Source organism: Salmo salar, chromosome 27, assembly GCF_965601325.2.
Source record: "Salmo salar chromosome 27, fSalSal1, whole genome shotgun sequence".
NCBI lineage: Eukaryota > Metazoa > Chordata > Actinopteri > Salmoniformes > Salmonidae > Salmo > Salmo salar.
Genome location: NC_138317.1, coordinates 27,097,770 through 27,113,759, shown reverse-complemented (window position 1 = coordinate 27,113,759; position 15,990 = coordinate 27,097,770). Strand labels below are relative to the sequence as shown.

Here is a 15,990-nt window from a genome sequence, read left to right as displayed (position 1 = left end):
AGAGAAAGAGAAATAGAGTGAGTGAGAGAGAGAGAGTGGAGATAGAGAGAGGCTGGGAGCGAGAGAGAGAGAGAGGGGGGCGAGAGAGAGGGAGAGAAGAGAAAGAAAGAAAGAAAGAAAGAGGGAGATAGCGAGGGAGAGCGAGAGAGAGAAATAGAGAGAGATGGGGGAGCGAGAGAGAGAAGGAGTGTGAGAGAGAGATGGGGAGCGAGAGAGAGAGACCGAGAAAGAGAGCGAGAGAGAGAGGGGGAGCGAGAAAGAGAGGGGGAGTGAGAAAGAAGGAGAAAGAGAGCGAGAGAGAGGGTGGGGCGAGAGAAAGAGAGAGAGAGAGTAAGGGGGAGCGAGAGAAAGAGAGGGAGAGAGAGAGAAAGCCATCACCTACAGAGAAATTAACATGGAGAAGAGCCCCCTCATCCAAGCTGGTCCTGGGGCTCTGATCACACCACAAACTGACCCCACAGAGCCCCAGGACAGCAGCACGATTAGAGCCAACCAAATCATGAGAAAACAAAAAGATAATTACTTGACACATACGAAAGAATTTACAAAAAATCTGAGCAAACTAGAATGCTATTTGGCCCTAAACAGAGAGTACCGTAAATTCCGGACTATAAGCCGCAACTTTTTTCCCAGGCTTTGAACCTCGCGGCTTAAACAATGACGCAGCTAATATATGGATTTCTCCCGCTTTCAATTTTTTTTTCTCCAAAAAAACACATTCTGTGACGTGCTCAGTTTTTTGGCGGCATGAAGCTTTCATTAGACCAATGAAATAGCCGAACGGGTTAAGGTCAAACAGCTTTTTTGTTTACTGTTTAGATTAAATCGAGCGCTCTCAAACTTCCCATCATTCTGATTACGGTAGTCATTTTGTCACCCTCATCATGGCAAAGACACGGAGAAATGCATATGATGCAGCTTTCAAGTTGAAGGCGATTGATCTGGCTGTTGGAAAAGGAAATAGAGCTGCTGCACGGGAGCTTGGTCTGGAGCAATGACTTTCTTGGTAGGCTACTGTTTACTGCTAATTTTGTATTTTTGGTTACAAGCCGTGCTTCGTTAAAGCCTATTTATTTTTGCTACAAGCCGTGTTTCATTAAAGCCTATTTATTTTTGTTACAAGCCGTGTTTCGTTAAAGCCTATTTATTTTTGTTACAAGCCGTGTTTCGTTAAAGCCTATTTATTTTTGTTACAAGCCGTGTTTCGTTAAAGCCTGTGTAAAGTTCATTTGTTTCAATGTACCGGTAGGCACCTGCGGCTTATAGACATGTGCGGCTTATTAATGTTCAAAATATATATATATTTTTTAATTCAGTGGGTGCGGCTTATATTCAGGTGCGCTCAATAGTCCGGAAATTACGGTACACAGTGGCAGAATATCTGACCACTGTGACTGACCCAAAATTAAGGAAAGCTTTGACTATGTACAGACTCAGTAAACATTGCCTTGCTATTGAGAAAGGCCTCCATAGGCAGACCTGGCTCTCACGAGAAGACAGGCTATCTGCACACTGCCCACAAAACGAGGTGGAAACTGAGCAGCACTTCCTAACCTCCTGCCAAATGTATGACCATATTAGAGACAAATATTTCACTCACATTACACAGACCCACAAATAATTCCAAAACAAATCCAATTTTGATAAACTCCCATATGTATTGGGTGAAATACCACAGTGTGCCATCACAGCAGCAAGATTTGTGACCTGTTGCTACAAGGAAATGGAAACCAGCGAAGAACAAACACCATTGTAAATACAACCCATATTTATGTTTATTTATTTTCCCTTTTGTACTTTAACTACTTGCACATCATTACAACACTGTATATAGACATAATATGATATTTGAAATGTCTTTATTCTTTTGGAACTGTGTAATGTTTACTGTTCATTTGTTATTGTTTATTTCACTTTTGTTTATTATCTATTTCACTTGCTTTGACAATGTAAACATATGTTTCCCATGCGAATAAAGCCCCTTAAATTGAATTTGAAATTGAATTGAGAGAGAGAGAGAGAAAGAAAGAGGGAGAGAGAGAAAGAGAGAGAGAGAGAGAGAGAAAGAGGGAGAGAGAGAGAAAAAGGAGAGAGAGAAAGAGGGAGAGAGAGAAAAGAGGGCGAGAGAGAGAGAGAAAGAGAAGAGGGAGAGAGAGAGAAAGAGAAAGAGGGAGAGAGAGAAAGAGGGAGAGACAGAAAGAGAGAGAGAAATAGAGAGAGAGAAAGAGGGAGAAAGAGAGAGAAAGGGGGAGAGAGAGAAAGAGGGAGAGAGTGAAAGAGGGAGAGAGAGAAAGAGGGAGAGAGTGAAAAAGGGAGAGAGAGAAAGAGGGAGAGAGAGAGAAAGAGGGAGAGCGTGAAAGAGGGAGAGAGAGAATAAAGAAGATGTCTGTTGAGTTCCCCATCCAGGCATTCTCATTTCTACTGAATATTAATTTATAACAGTAGGCTAGAACAGTAAAAAACAGTTCAGTTTAGAAATCTATGCTTCTTAGATTGCATCATTCCATTCATTACACTGTAACTGCACACAGGTGAGAGAGGCTCTTTCGAACAGACCGTTATGTAACAGGGTAGAACAATGGACCAGAGTCAGCAGAAGATGCTAGACAGATAGATATGAAACTGTTCTATATATATGTTAGCGTCAACACGGACACAATGCTTTAGCCAACACAAACTGAAAAAAGGGGTTTGATTTAGAAACATGAAAAAGTTGAATCATGATCCAGTGTGTGTGTGTCTTTATGAGATAGATCATCTCACTGTTATTGTATTTACAGGGGTTGTGCTAATGACACCGGCTTGTGTCTGTGAAACTGCCCGGGGGTCAAACCGGGACCGGAGAGTCTCGAGAGTCTAATTTAAACTGAAAGACCGGAGGAGGAGGTGCCACACTGTCCGGGGGGAGTCTCTCTCTCTGTGTGAGTGTGTGTGTGTGAGAGAGAGGGAGAGGGAGAGAGAGAGAGAGAGAGAGAGGAGGGAGAGAGAGAGAGGAGGGAGAGAGGGAGAGAGGGGGAGAGGAGGGAGAGAGAGAGAGGAGGGAGAGAGGGAGAGAGAGAACTGGAGGGCACTTGGGTCGGGTCGCAGAAGGGTGTTGAGTGTGTCTGCGCAACCGTTTAAGCCCCATGGACAGCAACCGCGTGCCAGTCTCGTTAGCGACCGTTCAGAGCAGAATGCTCTCCTCTCATTATTGACCGGAGGAGCTCCCGTTATCAGCGAGAGCAACCAGACGACTCACTTTTGGATTTGATCCAGCCTTTATTCATGCAGGTTAGTCGCATTGATAAAAATAGGTAGGCTAAATAAAACAAATATAACATCTGCTCGAAATGACAGAGATGTCCGTGGAAGGCAACTTCTTTACGTTTCAAACGGATTTACCTGATCTCCTGCCCAGAACTTTCCTCATCAGGGATATGCACATCAAGCCCTCTCCTCTGTCCGCCAGCGTTGGATCCTCCAGGGTCGGGTTGCTAGTTGGCACAAGTACAATATACATGTTTTGAAATGGGGGTGAAACCAGAAGGTACCTGAACTTATCCAGGTCATCTATATTTAACCAGGACAGAAGACTTATCAACAACCGTGACTGTTTTCCAGGGAGCAGCCGACGAAACGCTTATTTTTGTTTTTCCGTTTAATAACGTTTCGCTGCCAACCCGTGTGTCCTCCTGACTGAAGCCGACTTAGAGAGGGCAGACAGGCGGACTGGTCCTCCATGAGGATGCCCGGGCGAGGATGTGTTCCAGCCGAAAAATGCTGACTGGTGTCCTGCTGCTGCTGTCAGTGTTGGAGGTGGGGCTGGGGGTCTCCAGTATCGTCCTGGGAGCCGTTGGGCTCAGCCGGGTCAGGGAGGAACACAAACCACAGCAAGGAGACGCTTTCACCTATCTGGAGCGGGCCTGTGTGTATGTAGAGACTTTAGTTTACCATTATCTCCCTCTCTCTCTCCCTGCTCTCTCTCTCCTCTCTCTCTCTCTCCCTCTCTCTCTCCTGCTCTCTCTCTCTCTCTCTCTCTCCTCTCTCACTCTCTCTCTCCCTCTCTCTCTCCTGCTCTCTCTCTCTCCTCTCTCTCTCTCTCCCTCTCTCTCTCCCTGCTCTCTCTCTCTCTCTCTCTCTCTCTCTCTCACTCTCTCTCTCCCTCTCTCTCTCCCTGCTCTCTCTCTCTCCTCTCTCTCTCTCTCCCTCTCTCTCTCCCTGCTCTCTCTCTCTCTCTCTCTCTCTCTCTCACTCTCTCTCTCCCTCTCTCTCCCTGCTCTCTCCTCTCTCTCTCTCTCACTCTCTCTCTCCTCTCTCTCTCTCTCCCTCTCTCTCTCCCTGCTCTCTCTCTCTCTCTCTCTCTCTCTCCCTCTCTCTCTCCCTGCTCTCTCTCTCTCTCTCCCTCTCTCTCTCCCTGCTCTCTCTCTCTCTCTCTCTCACTCTCTCTCACTCCCCCCCTCTCTCTCTCTCTCTCTCTCTCTCTCTCTCTCTCTCTCTCACTCTCCCTCACTCTCCCTCACTCTCTCTCCTCTCTCCACTCTCGCTCCTCTCTCTCTCTCTCACACTCTCTCTCTCTCTCTCTCTCTCTCTCTCTCTCTCACACTCTCTCTCTCTCTCTCTCCTCTCTCTCTCTCTCTCTCTCTCTCTCTCTCTCTCACTCTCCCTCACTCTTCCTCACTCTCTCTCCTCTCTCCACTCTCGCTCCTCTCTCTCTCTCTCTCTCTCTCTCTCTCTCTCTCTCACTCCCTCTCTCGCTCTCCTCTCTCCACTCTCCCTCCTCTCTCTCTCTCTCTCTCCCTGCTCTCTCCTCTCTCTCTCTCTCTCACTTTCCCTCACTCTCCCTCACTCTCTCTCCTCTCTCCACTCTCGCTCCTCTCTCTCTCTCTCTCTCTCTCTCTCTCCCAATTCAATTCAAAGGGCTTTATTGGCATGGGAAACATATGTTTACATTACCAATGCAAGTGAAATAGTTAATGTGTTTGTTTCATTTTATGCTCATACAGTGAGCGCCTCGCGCTCGTTTACAGAAGACAGTCTCATTGTCTCGATTTCACTTCTCCCGGTGAAACGTTCCATGGAGGTCTGTGAAACATTCCATGGAGGTCTGTGAAACATTCCATGGAGGTCTGTGAAAGGTTCCATGGAGGTCTGTGAAACATTCCATGGAGGTCTGTGAAACGTTCCATGGAGGTCTGTGAAACATTCCATGGAGGTCTGTGAAAGGTTCCATGGCGGTCTGTGAAACATTCCATGGAGGTCTGTGAAACATTCCATGGAGGTCTGTGAAACGTTCCATGGAGGTCTGTGAAACATTCCATGGAGGTCTTTGAAACATTCCATGGAGGTCTGTGAAACATTCCATGGAGGTCTGTGAAACATTCCATGGAGGTCTTTGAAACATTCCATGGAGGTCTGTGAAACATTCCATGGAGGTCTGTGAAACATTCCATGGAGGTCTGTGAAACATTCCATGGAGGTCTGTGAAACATTCCATGGAGGTCTGTGAAACATTCCATGGAGGTCTGTGAAACATTCCATGGAGGTCTGTGAAACATTCCATGGAGGTCTGTGAAAGGTTCCATGGAGGTCTGTGAAACATTCCATGGAGGTCTGTGAAACATTCCATGGAGGTCTGTGAAACATTCCATGGAGGTCTGTGAAACATTCCATGGAGGTCTGTGAAACATTCCATGGAGGTCTGTGAAAGGTTCCATGGAGGTCTGTGAAACGTTCCATGGCGGTCTGTGAAATGTTCCATGGAGGTCTGTGAAATGTTCCATGGAGGTCTGTGAAATGTTCCATGGAGGTCTGTGAAAGGTTCCATGGAGGTCTGTGAAATGTTCCATGGAGGTCTGTGAAATGTTCCATGGAGGTCTGTGAAAGGTTCCATGGAGGTCTGTGAAAGGTTCCATGGAGGTCTGTCCCATTGATGTTCGCCAGATGAGCTAGGGAGGAGCTATAGTTTCTCATCATTTTACTGAAGGTTTATTAAATTATTCAATAGTTTCTATGCTGTCATAATTTCACAATTTTGTCCCTTTTGAACTTGGACATCTGAAGTTGTTTTCTCTTCTCTTCTGATCGAGTTATGATCCAGTTCTGAACAGGTTCAGATTAGGTTCTGCTCATGTCATGAACCAGTTTTGATCTGATTCCTCTCTCTGTCTCTCTCTCTCAGTTTCTCATCTGTGGGATGTGTGGAGTCCTGTGTGCTAGGAAGAGGACTGGACTCATCGTAAGTACACATGCATGCACGCACGCACACACGCAAACACACACAAACACACACACGTAAAAACCAAAGCACACACACACACTTATGCACACACCCACCATACACCAGAGTACACAGACACAGGACTGCAGGTCAGTGAGTTAGGGAGTGTAGCACTGTTGTCCTCTGTATGAGGGCGTGAGCACGTGCAGAAATATATCCAGGACAGGAGGTAAGAGTTACTCAGGTCCTTCAGAAAGCGAGACTAGAGGAGACAGGGACAGGAGTCACCTCTTTCTCACCCCCCCCCCCCCCCCCCCCCACTCCCCCCCGCCTCTCTCTGTCTCTCCCTCCTCGTCTCTCAGTCGCCTCTCCCTTTCAACCCCATCTCTCTCTCGCTTGCTCGCTCTCTCTTTCTGTCTCTCTTTCCCTGTCTCTTCTCAGCAGTAACCCCTCCTTTTCTCCCCATCTCTCTCAATTCAATTCAAAGGGCTTAATTGGCATGGGAAACTTATGTTTACATCGCCAAAGCAAGTGAAATAGATAAACAAAAGTGAAATAACAATGAAAATCAACAGTAACACATTACACTCACAAAAGTTGCAAAGGAATAGACATTTCAAATGTCATATGTCTATAGTGTTAATGATGTGTAAATTGTTGAAGTGCAAAAGGGAAAATAAATAAGGGTTGTATTTACAATGGTGTTTGTTCTTCACTCATTGCCCTTGTTGTGTCTTTGGCTATGCCGGATTAAGTGATATGACATGCTATTCTATAAAATCCTTTCTCTGTAATTAATATTAACTGATTCAGCTAATCATGTAAATGTAATTAACTAGAAAGTCGGGGCACCACGAAAGAGTGTTTATAGAGCTGGTATCTTCCGAATAAACTCTGAAAGAACTAGTAATATTTTACATCAATAGCAGTCAATATTAATCGTCACCTTATTTCAGTCTCATCTGAAAGTTGTAAATTCTTGGTTATCTTCACGAACCCTGGCTAACAAGTTGAATCAGCAATACAAAATTGGGTTTAATTATTTATTTCCTAAATACCTAACTAATCACACAGAATTACATATACACAGAATGCAAATTATGTCATACAGAAAACGTCCCTGGTGGACGGAACCTGTATGATGGCTTGTTACACAAAGAGAGGGGGTTGGGCTTGAATGAAATAGCAGGAAGACTGAGGAACAAAGGGAGAAGCTAAGCTTTCGTAAATACAGTATCTTATGCATTCTAAATTACCGCCCATTTGGAAAAGGAAAATGCAATAAATACTTACTCTGAGCTGCGCTTTGGTAGGTTGGTTGTAGATGCTGGCCGTGTTGGCCAACAGAGATCTTCCTGTCCTCAGAAGAATGTCTCTGGTGGTAAATTGGATACGTTATAGTATCTTCGTTGTATGTTAGACTGGATACGTCGTCTGTCCTTTCCTAGCCCACGTTTACAGCTGCTGTTGCTAACTCAACGGCTAGGATGGCTCACTTCTTTAGTGAATAAGAGTTATACCATTCACAACCAAAGCTCACGCTGAGGTTGGCTTAGTTCTATAGTTGACATGTTAGTCCTTTTTAACGTATGGACCGTCGTCCTATCGTACTCGGAACAGGTTACATTTTCATCAAGGGCTTATATAGTGGAGGGAGAGAAGGGTGTGTTTCATAGTTTATAACCCATGTCTCTTCACAGGGGCGGGCCACTGATTGAGCAGGGCTCTAACCTTATGAAAACCCAATTCTCTCATTTGGAAGCTAAAATGACGTTTAATCTTTTCACAAATAGTTTCATTTAAATTGCATTTTTACATTTACATTTTAGTCATTTAGCAGATGCTCTTATCCAGAGCGACTTACAGTAGTGAATGCATACATTTCAATTCATTTCATTTTTTATTTATTTTTTATTTTTCCCGTACTGGGAATTTAAATTGAACAACGATTCCATGTGAATCTGATAACTAGAATGTGTAGACTTTCCCAGATACAGTTTATGTCGTCCTGTCATCAGTAATCATGTCTCAGATGACAACCGAACTGACATCATATTCATTAAGTTCCAACGCATATTTTCAACTGGTTCTATTACCGAAATATGGTTCCTTTCCCCCACTTGTTTGATGTTCCCAGACTCTCTATGTTTAACAAAGGCTATTCGAGAGTCCTTCAGTAGAGTCAGAGAGAGAGGGAAGGGAGAAAGGTATTTATGGGGGGTCATAAACCTTACCCACAGGCCAACGTCATGACACCCTTTTGTGGCAACAGGTCACAAATCTTGCTGTTGTGATGGCACACTGTTGTATTTCACCCAGTAGATATGGCAGTTTATCAATATTTGATTTGTTTTCCAATTCTTTGTGAGTCTGAGGGAAATATGTGTCTCTAATATGGTAATACATTTGGCAGGAGGTTAGGAAGTGCAGCTCAGTTTCCACCTAATTTTGTGGGCGGTGTGCACATAGCCTGTCTTCTCTTGAGAGCCAGGTCTGCCTACGGTGACCTCTCTCACACTGGTCCTGGCTATTCAGTTTATCCCCACAAATTCCTGTCATGTCTCTTCTTGCGGACTGACGACTTTGTGATTTTAGATTTGGGTCAGTCACAGTGGTCAGGTATTCTGCCACTGTGTACTCTCTGTTTATATAAGGGCACAGGGCGAAACCCAGACACAGACACGTGAGGCAGATGGTTTGAGTCTCTGATATTTATTATAATCCAAGGGGCAGGCAAGAGAATGGTCATGGACAGGCAAAAGATCATAAACAAGGTCAGTGTCCAGGAAGTACAGAGTGGCAGGCAGGCTTGAGGTCAGAGCAGGCAGTATGGTCAGGCAGGTGGGTTCATTGTCAAGGCAGGCAAGAGCCAAAACCAGGAGGACTAGCAAAAGAGAGATAAGAGAAAGCAGGAGCACGGCAAAACACGCTGGTTGACTTGACAAGACAATACGAACTGGCAACAGACACAGGTAACACCGGAATAAATACCCAGGGACTAATGGGGAAAACGTGTGACACCTGGAGGTGGGTGGAGACAATCACAAAGACAGGTGAAACAGATCAGGGTGTGACAGTGCCGACGACCCGATATGGATGCAGAACGCCTTCCAGAATCAGGACGAGAACTGAGGACCCCGATCCGAAACCATGTCGACCGGGAGTCCATGGATTCGGAAGACGTGCTGCACCATGAGCTGGGCCATCTCCTTGGCTGAAGGTAACTTGGGAAGAGGGATGAAATGGGCGGCTTTGGAAAACCTATCCACCACTGTCAGAATGGTGGTGTTCCGTCTGACGGAGGAAGCCCAGTGACGAAATCCGGGGAAATATGGGACCAGGGACGATGAGAGACAGGGAGTGGCTAAAGGAGGCCAGACGGAGCTTGCCGCCGAGTCTTGCTTTGAGCACACACCATGCATGCGACAACAAAGGCCGAGACATCAGGAGCCATGGTGGGCCACCAGAAGCATTGTCGGAGGAAAGCCACGGTACGATGAGCCCCAGGATGACAGGTAAGCCTGGAGGAGTGAGCCCATTCCAGGACCTGAGGCCGGCCCGGATCAGGAATGAACATCCGGTTAGCCCCCCCCCCCCAGGGTGCCTTGCGGACCAGAGCCTCAATACCCCAAACAACCGAAGCCTCCAAACATGAGGCAGGGAGGATGGTCTCAGATTCAGAGGGAGTGGCAGTGAACTGTACAGATGGGAGAGAGCGTCCAGCTTCACGTTTTTGGACCCTGGGCGGTAGGAGATGGTGAAACTGAACCTGGTAAATAACAGGGCCCAACGAGCTTGCCTTGAGTTAAGGTGCTTGGCAGTGCGGAGGTATTCTAAATTCTTATGGTCAGTCCACACCAAAAATGGATCTTCCGCCCCTTCCAGCCAGTGCCTCCACTCCTCCAGGGCCATCTTAACTGCTAGGAGTTTCCGGTTCCCAATGTCATAGTTCCTCTCCGCAGGGTTGAGATGATGGGACATGAAGGCACAGGGATGATTCTTTTGGTCCTGGACGGATCGCTGGGAAAGGACGGCCCCTACTCCCACGTCGGAAGCGTCAACCTCAACCACAAACTGACGAGTCGGGTCTAGACGGATGAGGGCAGTAGTGAATCACTGCTTTAGGTCCCCAAATGCCTTGTCCACTGCTGGAGACCATGTGAATGTTACCTTGGGAGAGGTGAGTGCAGAGAGGGGGGGCGCCAGGGCGCTGTAGCCCCGAATTAAACGGTGGTAGAAATGAGCAAACCCCAGAAACATTGTAGCTGCACCCTGGACGTGGGCTGGGGCCAATCCACCACCGCTCTCACCTTTTCCGGATCCATCTGAACATTCCCTTCAGCGATGATGTATCCCAGAAAGGAGATATTGGAGCGGTGGAACTCGCACTTCTCAGCTTTTACAAACAACTGATTTTCCAGGAGGCGCTGAAGGACATGTCAAACATGGAGAATGTATTCCTGGGCAGAACGAGAGAAAACTAGGATGTCGTCGAAGTAGACAAAAACAAAATGATTTAACATGTCCCAGAGCACATCGTTGACCAGGGCCTGGAAGACAGCGGGCGCGTTGGTGTGCCCAAACGGCATGACCAGGTACTCATAGTGTCCACTGGCAGTGTTGAAAGCCGTCTTCCACGTGTATACACACAAGATGGTGGCCATTCCGAAGGTCCAGTTTGGAAAAGATGGTAGCCCCCTGGAGAGGTTCGAAAGCTGAGGAGAGGAGTGGTAGAGGGTACCGATTTGTGATCGTAATGTCATTGAGGCCCCAGTAATCAATGCATGGATGCAGGGTCTTGTCCTTCTTCCCCACAAAGAAGAATCCTGTGCCAGCAGGAGAGGCAGAAGGGCGAACGCTCCCAACAGCCAGAGAGTCCTCGATGTACATGGTCATGGTCTCAGGACCAGACAGGGAATATAGCCAGCCTCGAGGCGGTGTGGTGCCTGGGAGGAGGTCAATAGCACAATCGTAAGAACAATGTGGAGGGAGGGTACATGGTACTCTGCGGGAATGGCAGAGAGATCCAAGGCCGTATTCAATCCTGAAGGCAGACGTTCTGGGGAAGCCTGCGCCGCCTTCAGGCAATGTGAATGGCAGAACGGGCTCCAACCCAGGATTGAACCCGTGGCCCAGTCAATATCGGGGTTGTGCTTCTGGAGCCCAAAAAATCCCAAAACAATAGGTATGTGGGGAGACTCAATGAGGAGAAGCTGTATTGACTCACTTTGGTTTCCAGATACCCACATATTAATAGGAACTGTGCTGTGCATGACTCTTCCAATGGAGCAGACATCCAGTGCCCTGGCATCCATGGGAACGGAGAGGAGTTGAGTAGGGATACTTAGTTCCGATACCAGGGTAGTGTCCATGAAAGTCTCATCTGCCCCAGAGTCAATGAGCACCCGGAGAGACTTAGACTGGTCTCCCCACAGCAAGATCACATAAAAAGGAGTTTGGGTAATGGGAATTAGAGGGTTCCCAGTCAGGCTCACCAGTGTACTTGTACCTACTAAGGATTCAGGTCTCTTCACTGGGCAGGTGGCTATGTAATGCCCTACAGCACCACAAAACAGACAACTATTGGAGCTTCCCCAAACGTTCCCTAGGCAATAATCTAGCTCTTCCCAGTTGCATAAGTTCCGGTGTATCCAACTCACCCGTCATCGATGATTCTCGAGGGAGGTCGGGTGGCCTCGGATCCTCTCTGAAAAACAGCCTTCGGGGACTTCCGGATTCCTTCGGAGGTGAGCGAGCCACAGCGGATGGACGAGTGTGACCTAGGCCAGACCTCCTCTCACTCCTGCGTTCTCATAGACGTCCATAAATCCTAATGGTGAGGGAATCGAGGTCCACCGGTAACTCCCGAGCAGCTAGCTCATCTTTTATCACCTCTGATAATCCGTGAAGGAAGGTATCGAATAGGGACTCCGGATTCCAGGCACTCTCGGAGGCCACCGTGCGAAAGTCTACAGCGTAGTCTGCCACACTACGGGAGTCTTGATGTAATTCAAGTAGTTTTCGGGCCACCTCTCCCAGATACCAGAGAATCGAAAACCTTCCTCACCTCTGCCATGAAGTCTTCCAGATCACGACAAATAGTGGATTGTTGCTCCCAAACTGCCATAGCCTAGGAGAGCGCCCTTCCCGACATTAGCGTAATAATATACGCTATCTTTGACTGATCCAAAGGGAATAAAGATGGCTGCAGCTCAAAAATTAGGGAGCACTGAGAAAGAAAACCCCAGCAGGTTCCAGGATCCCCAAAATATTGCTCCGCAGGTGGTAAGCGTGGTTCTCGGGGAGCCGGGGTAGGCTGTACAAACCCACCACTAATAGTGAAAAGGTTACTGAGTGATTGGTGGGGGTCTCAGAGGTGGCGGGCTGCCTTTGAGCCAACTCCCTGATTTGCTCCATAATAGCCTTGAACCCTTGGTCGTGGCGTTCCGTCAGGGAACGAAGCCCTTCCAAAAGGTCCAGCAGTAGCTCCTCATGCCTCCCAATGGTCTCTCTCCTATCCTCCTCTCAGAAGTCACAGAGGTGTAAATGACTGATCCATACCAAAGTAATTGCTCCTTCCTCACTCTGTGTTATTCACTCTTTCCTCTCCCTTTACACTTTCCATCTTCTGGCTTATGCATCACCCTCTGTCTCCCTCCATCACACCTTCTTTCTCATCCTTTCACATGCTCTCTATCTCACTGTCATTCGATCTCACTTTAGTAAAAGCCATCCTCTCCTCTCCTCCCCCTTTCTCCTCTCCTCTTCTCTTCTCTCTGTGTGATGATTAGGTTATGGTAGGTTAGTGTATCTCTGGAGTCTGATGTGTTTCCAAACGATGGCTAATGACTGAAAAAGGAGCTCTGATTTGTAACATTAGGATCCCGACGTGTGTGTATCCACACACACACCACACGCACGCACACACACACACACACACACACACACACACACACACACACACACACACACACACACACACACACACACACACACACACACACACACAGACACACACACACACACACACATACACACACACACACACACACACACACACACACACACACACACACACACACACACACACACACACACACACACACACACACACACAGTAATAAAGTGTGTGGGGATTCTTAGTGGTCAGTTCACTGTAACTGAGCTACCAGGAAAACTCAGAAATGTGTGTGTGTGAGAGAGAGTGAGAGAGGATAACTATGCAGTAAATAATACATTTTGCGCTGTAAGAAATATTCAACAACAGCACAATATTTACAGTGATACAGTAGGAAACTATAAACGGTGTGTTCCATCTCGTTCCCTCCCATCTCAGCATGTATTGTTTACTGCTGACAAGGTAGCTACTGTATGAGGAGGTGCAGTAATTTAAACCTTTGTGTATCTCTCTCTTTCTCTCTCTCTCTCTCTCTCTCTCTCTCTCTCTCTCTCTCTCTCTCTCTCTCTAGATGATTCTGTTCTCAGCCTGCTGTATCTGTGGTCTGATTGGAGGGATTCTCAACTTCCAGTTCGTTCGGGCGTTGTCACGACGACCAGACTCTCTCCGCTCACTACACCTGGCGGCCATGACCATTGCCTGCCTGGGTATGCAACGCTACGAAAGGCTACAAAACACAGTTAAACATTATATTACGTTACACTACAGGCAAATCAACTCATTCCTACTCCAGGTAGTTGAAGTAGGGCGATGCTGACCCAACACCTCTAATCTGCATGAAACCTATCTTTGTCTGTATATGAAAGGGTTATTATTGAATACCTGCTATAAAATATGAACTGTGGTACAGTAACATTCAACTAAGTTCTGTCACCATTCAATTCAATAGGTCTCTCTCCCCCTTCTCCCTCTCTCCTGTAGGTATCTCTTCCTGTACCCTCTCTACCTGGTTGACCTGTCGTCTGGCCAGTTCAGAACAACAGAGGATGTTTCTAGAGAGAGAACACTCACTGCACCACTCACACGAGATGGCTGAGAAGGAACCATACACACACGGATCTTTTGTAAGAAACAAACACACACTCACATGCATGCGTGCTCACACACTGCTACTGATTTCTCCTAATTTGTGTGTGTGTGTGTGTGTGTGCTTTCATGCGTGCATGCATGCATGAGTGTGTTTCTAACAGGAGATCCTGGACAACTCCAGCAACGGGATTCCCCAGATCTCCTACAACAGCAACACCACCTCTCTTTGACAACAGACACACATTGTTGCCCTGACAACAGACACAGCTTGTTGCCCTGACAACAGACACACCTTGTTGCCCTGACAATGGACACACCTTGTTGCCCTGACAACGGACACACCTCGTTCCGCTGACAATGGAGTGATATCATCCAACAGAGCTGAGCAGCACTATTACACAGTTGTGTGTGGAGAACTTCAGCACAGATGGAAGAAGTTGTTTCCCAAAGGAAAACTGAAATGAATGCTCTTCTTGGACAAGTTGTTACTAGTTCTGATAGTCCTAACAGACAGTCACATGACCTCTGACCTCACAGACCGGGAGGCCAGCCGCTTCAAACTAATGAGAACAAAAGAAGCATGCAATCAATTTGTAATCTCTCTCTCTGTCTCTCTCTCTCTCTCTCTGGCTATGTGAATGCAGGTATACTGTGTTTGAAGGAAAAATGCTATAGCTATCTGATGTAGCGCAGAATATGGAATGCTTTAAAATATTACATATGCAACCAACTATGCAAACTGAATATCAGTGGTGACCAACCATCCTCCTGGAGAGCTACTGGGTTTGCAGGCTTTTGCTCCAGCCCTGCTCTAACACACATAATTAAACTAATCAAGATCCTGGAGACTGAACACCAAGAAGGTCTCAAGGAGGTGGGTTGGCTAACCCTGCTGTATATTCATGCTTGTATATATGGAAAACAATTATCTATGGAGTGACAATATGTTTCTTTAGGCTTCTATAAAACACACATAAAACTATGGAAATGTTAGATGGTGTTGTAGATTTCATAACCAGTTCCAGACACACACACACACACACACACACACACACACACACACACACACACACACACACACACACACACACACACACACACACACACACACACACACACACACACACACACACACACACACACACACACACACACACACACACACACACACACACACACACACACTAGCTGTCAGGAATCCATTCTGATATTGAATTAGAGGAGACATGCTCTCTGCTAAGGGGACTATTGTCTGTGGGAGTACAAGATATTGATCTCGCATGCCAAGTGTGTGTGCGTGCGTGCATGCTAATTGAGCATTAAATCAAAGTGCTGCTTAAAAAGGGTCCTCTGAAATCTCACTTATAGCTAACCCTATTCACAGACATGTCTCACTATCTGTTACTACAGACAGGGTTAACACAGTAACCAGAGTACTTAGTTAACCCTGTTGATCTGTCACTATCTGATACTACAGACAGGGTTAACACAGTAACCAGAGTACTTAGTTAACCCTGTTGATCTGTCACTATCTGATACTACAGACAGGGTTAACACAGTAACCAGAGTACTTAGTTAACCCTGTTGATCTGTCACTATCTGTTACTACAGACAGGGGTAACACAGTAACCAGAGTACTTAGTTAACCCTGTTGATCTGTCACTATCTGATACTACAGACAGGGTTAACACAGTAACCAGAGTACTTAGTTAACCCTGTTGATCTGTCACTATCTGCTACTACAGACACACTGTAACCAGGGGCAACACTAACCTTGGTTAGTTACAGTAACTAACCAAGATAAGAC

At 46.6% G+C, this 15,990-nt stretch overlaps 1 protein-coding gene across 2 annotated transcripts; it reads left to right on the top strand.

Moving 5' to 3' along the window:
• The first annotated feature begins 6,160 nt into the window (after window positions 1–6,160).
• LOC106588729 (transmembrane protein 196) lies at window positions 6,161–15,272 on the top strand. Of its 2 annotated transcripts, XM_014178006.3 has the most exons (4): window positions 6,161–6,214; window positions 13,666–13,801; window positions 14,076–14,218; window positions 14,345–15,272. In XM_014178006.3, the coding sequence occupies exons 1-4, from the start codon at window positions 6,173–6,175 to the stop codon at window positions 14,411–14,413; spliced, it is 390 nt and encodes a 129-aa protein (XP_014033481.2). In that variant the 5' UTR covers window positions 6,161–6,172; the 3' UTR covers window positions 14,414–15,272. The 2 variants fall into 2 exon arrangements, with proteins under 2 accessions (XP_014033481.2, XP_014033480.2); XM_014178005.3 differs by having other exon boundaries at window positions 14,076–15,272.
• Window positions 15,273–15,990: the final 718 nt, after the last annotated feature.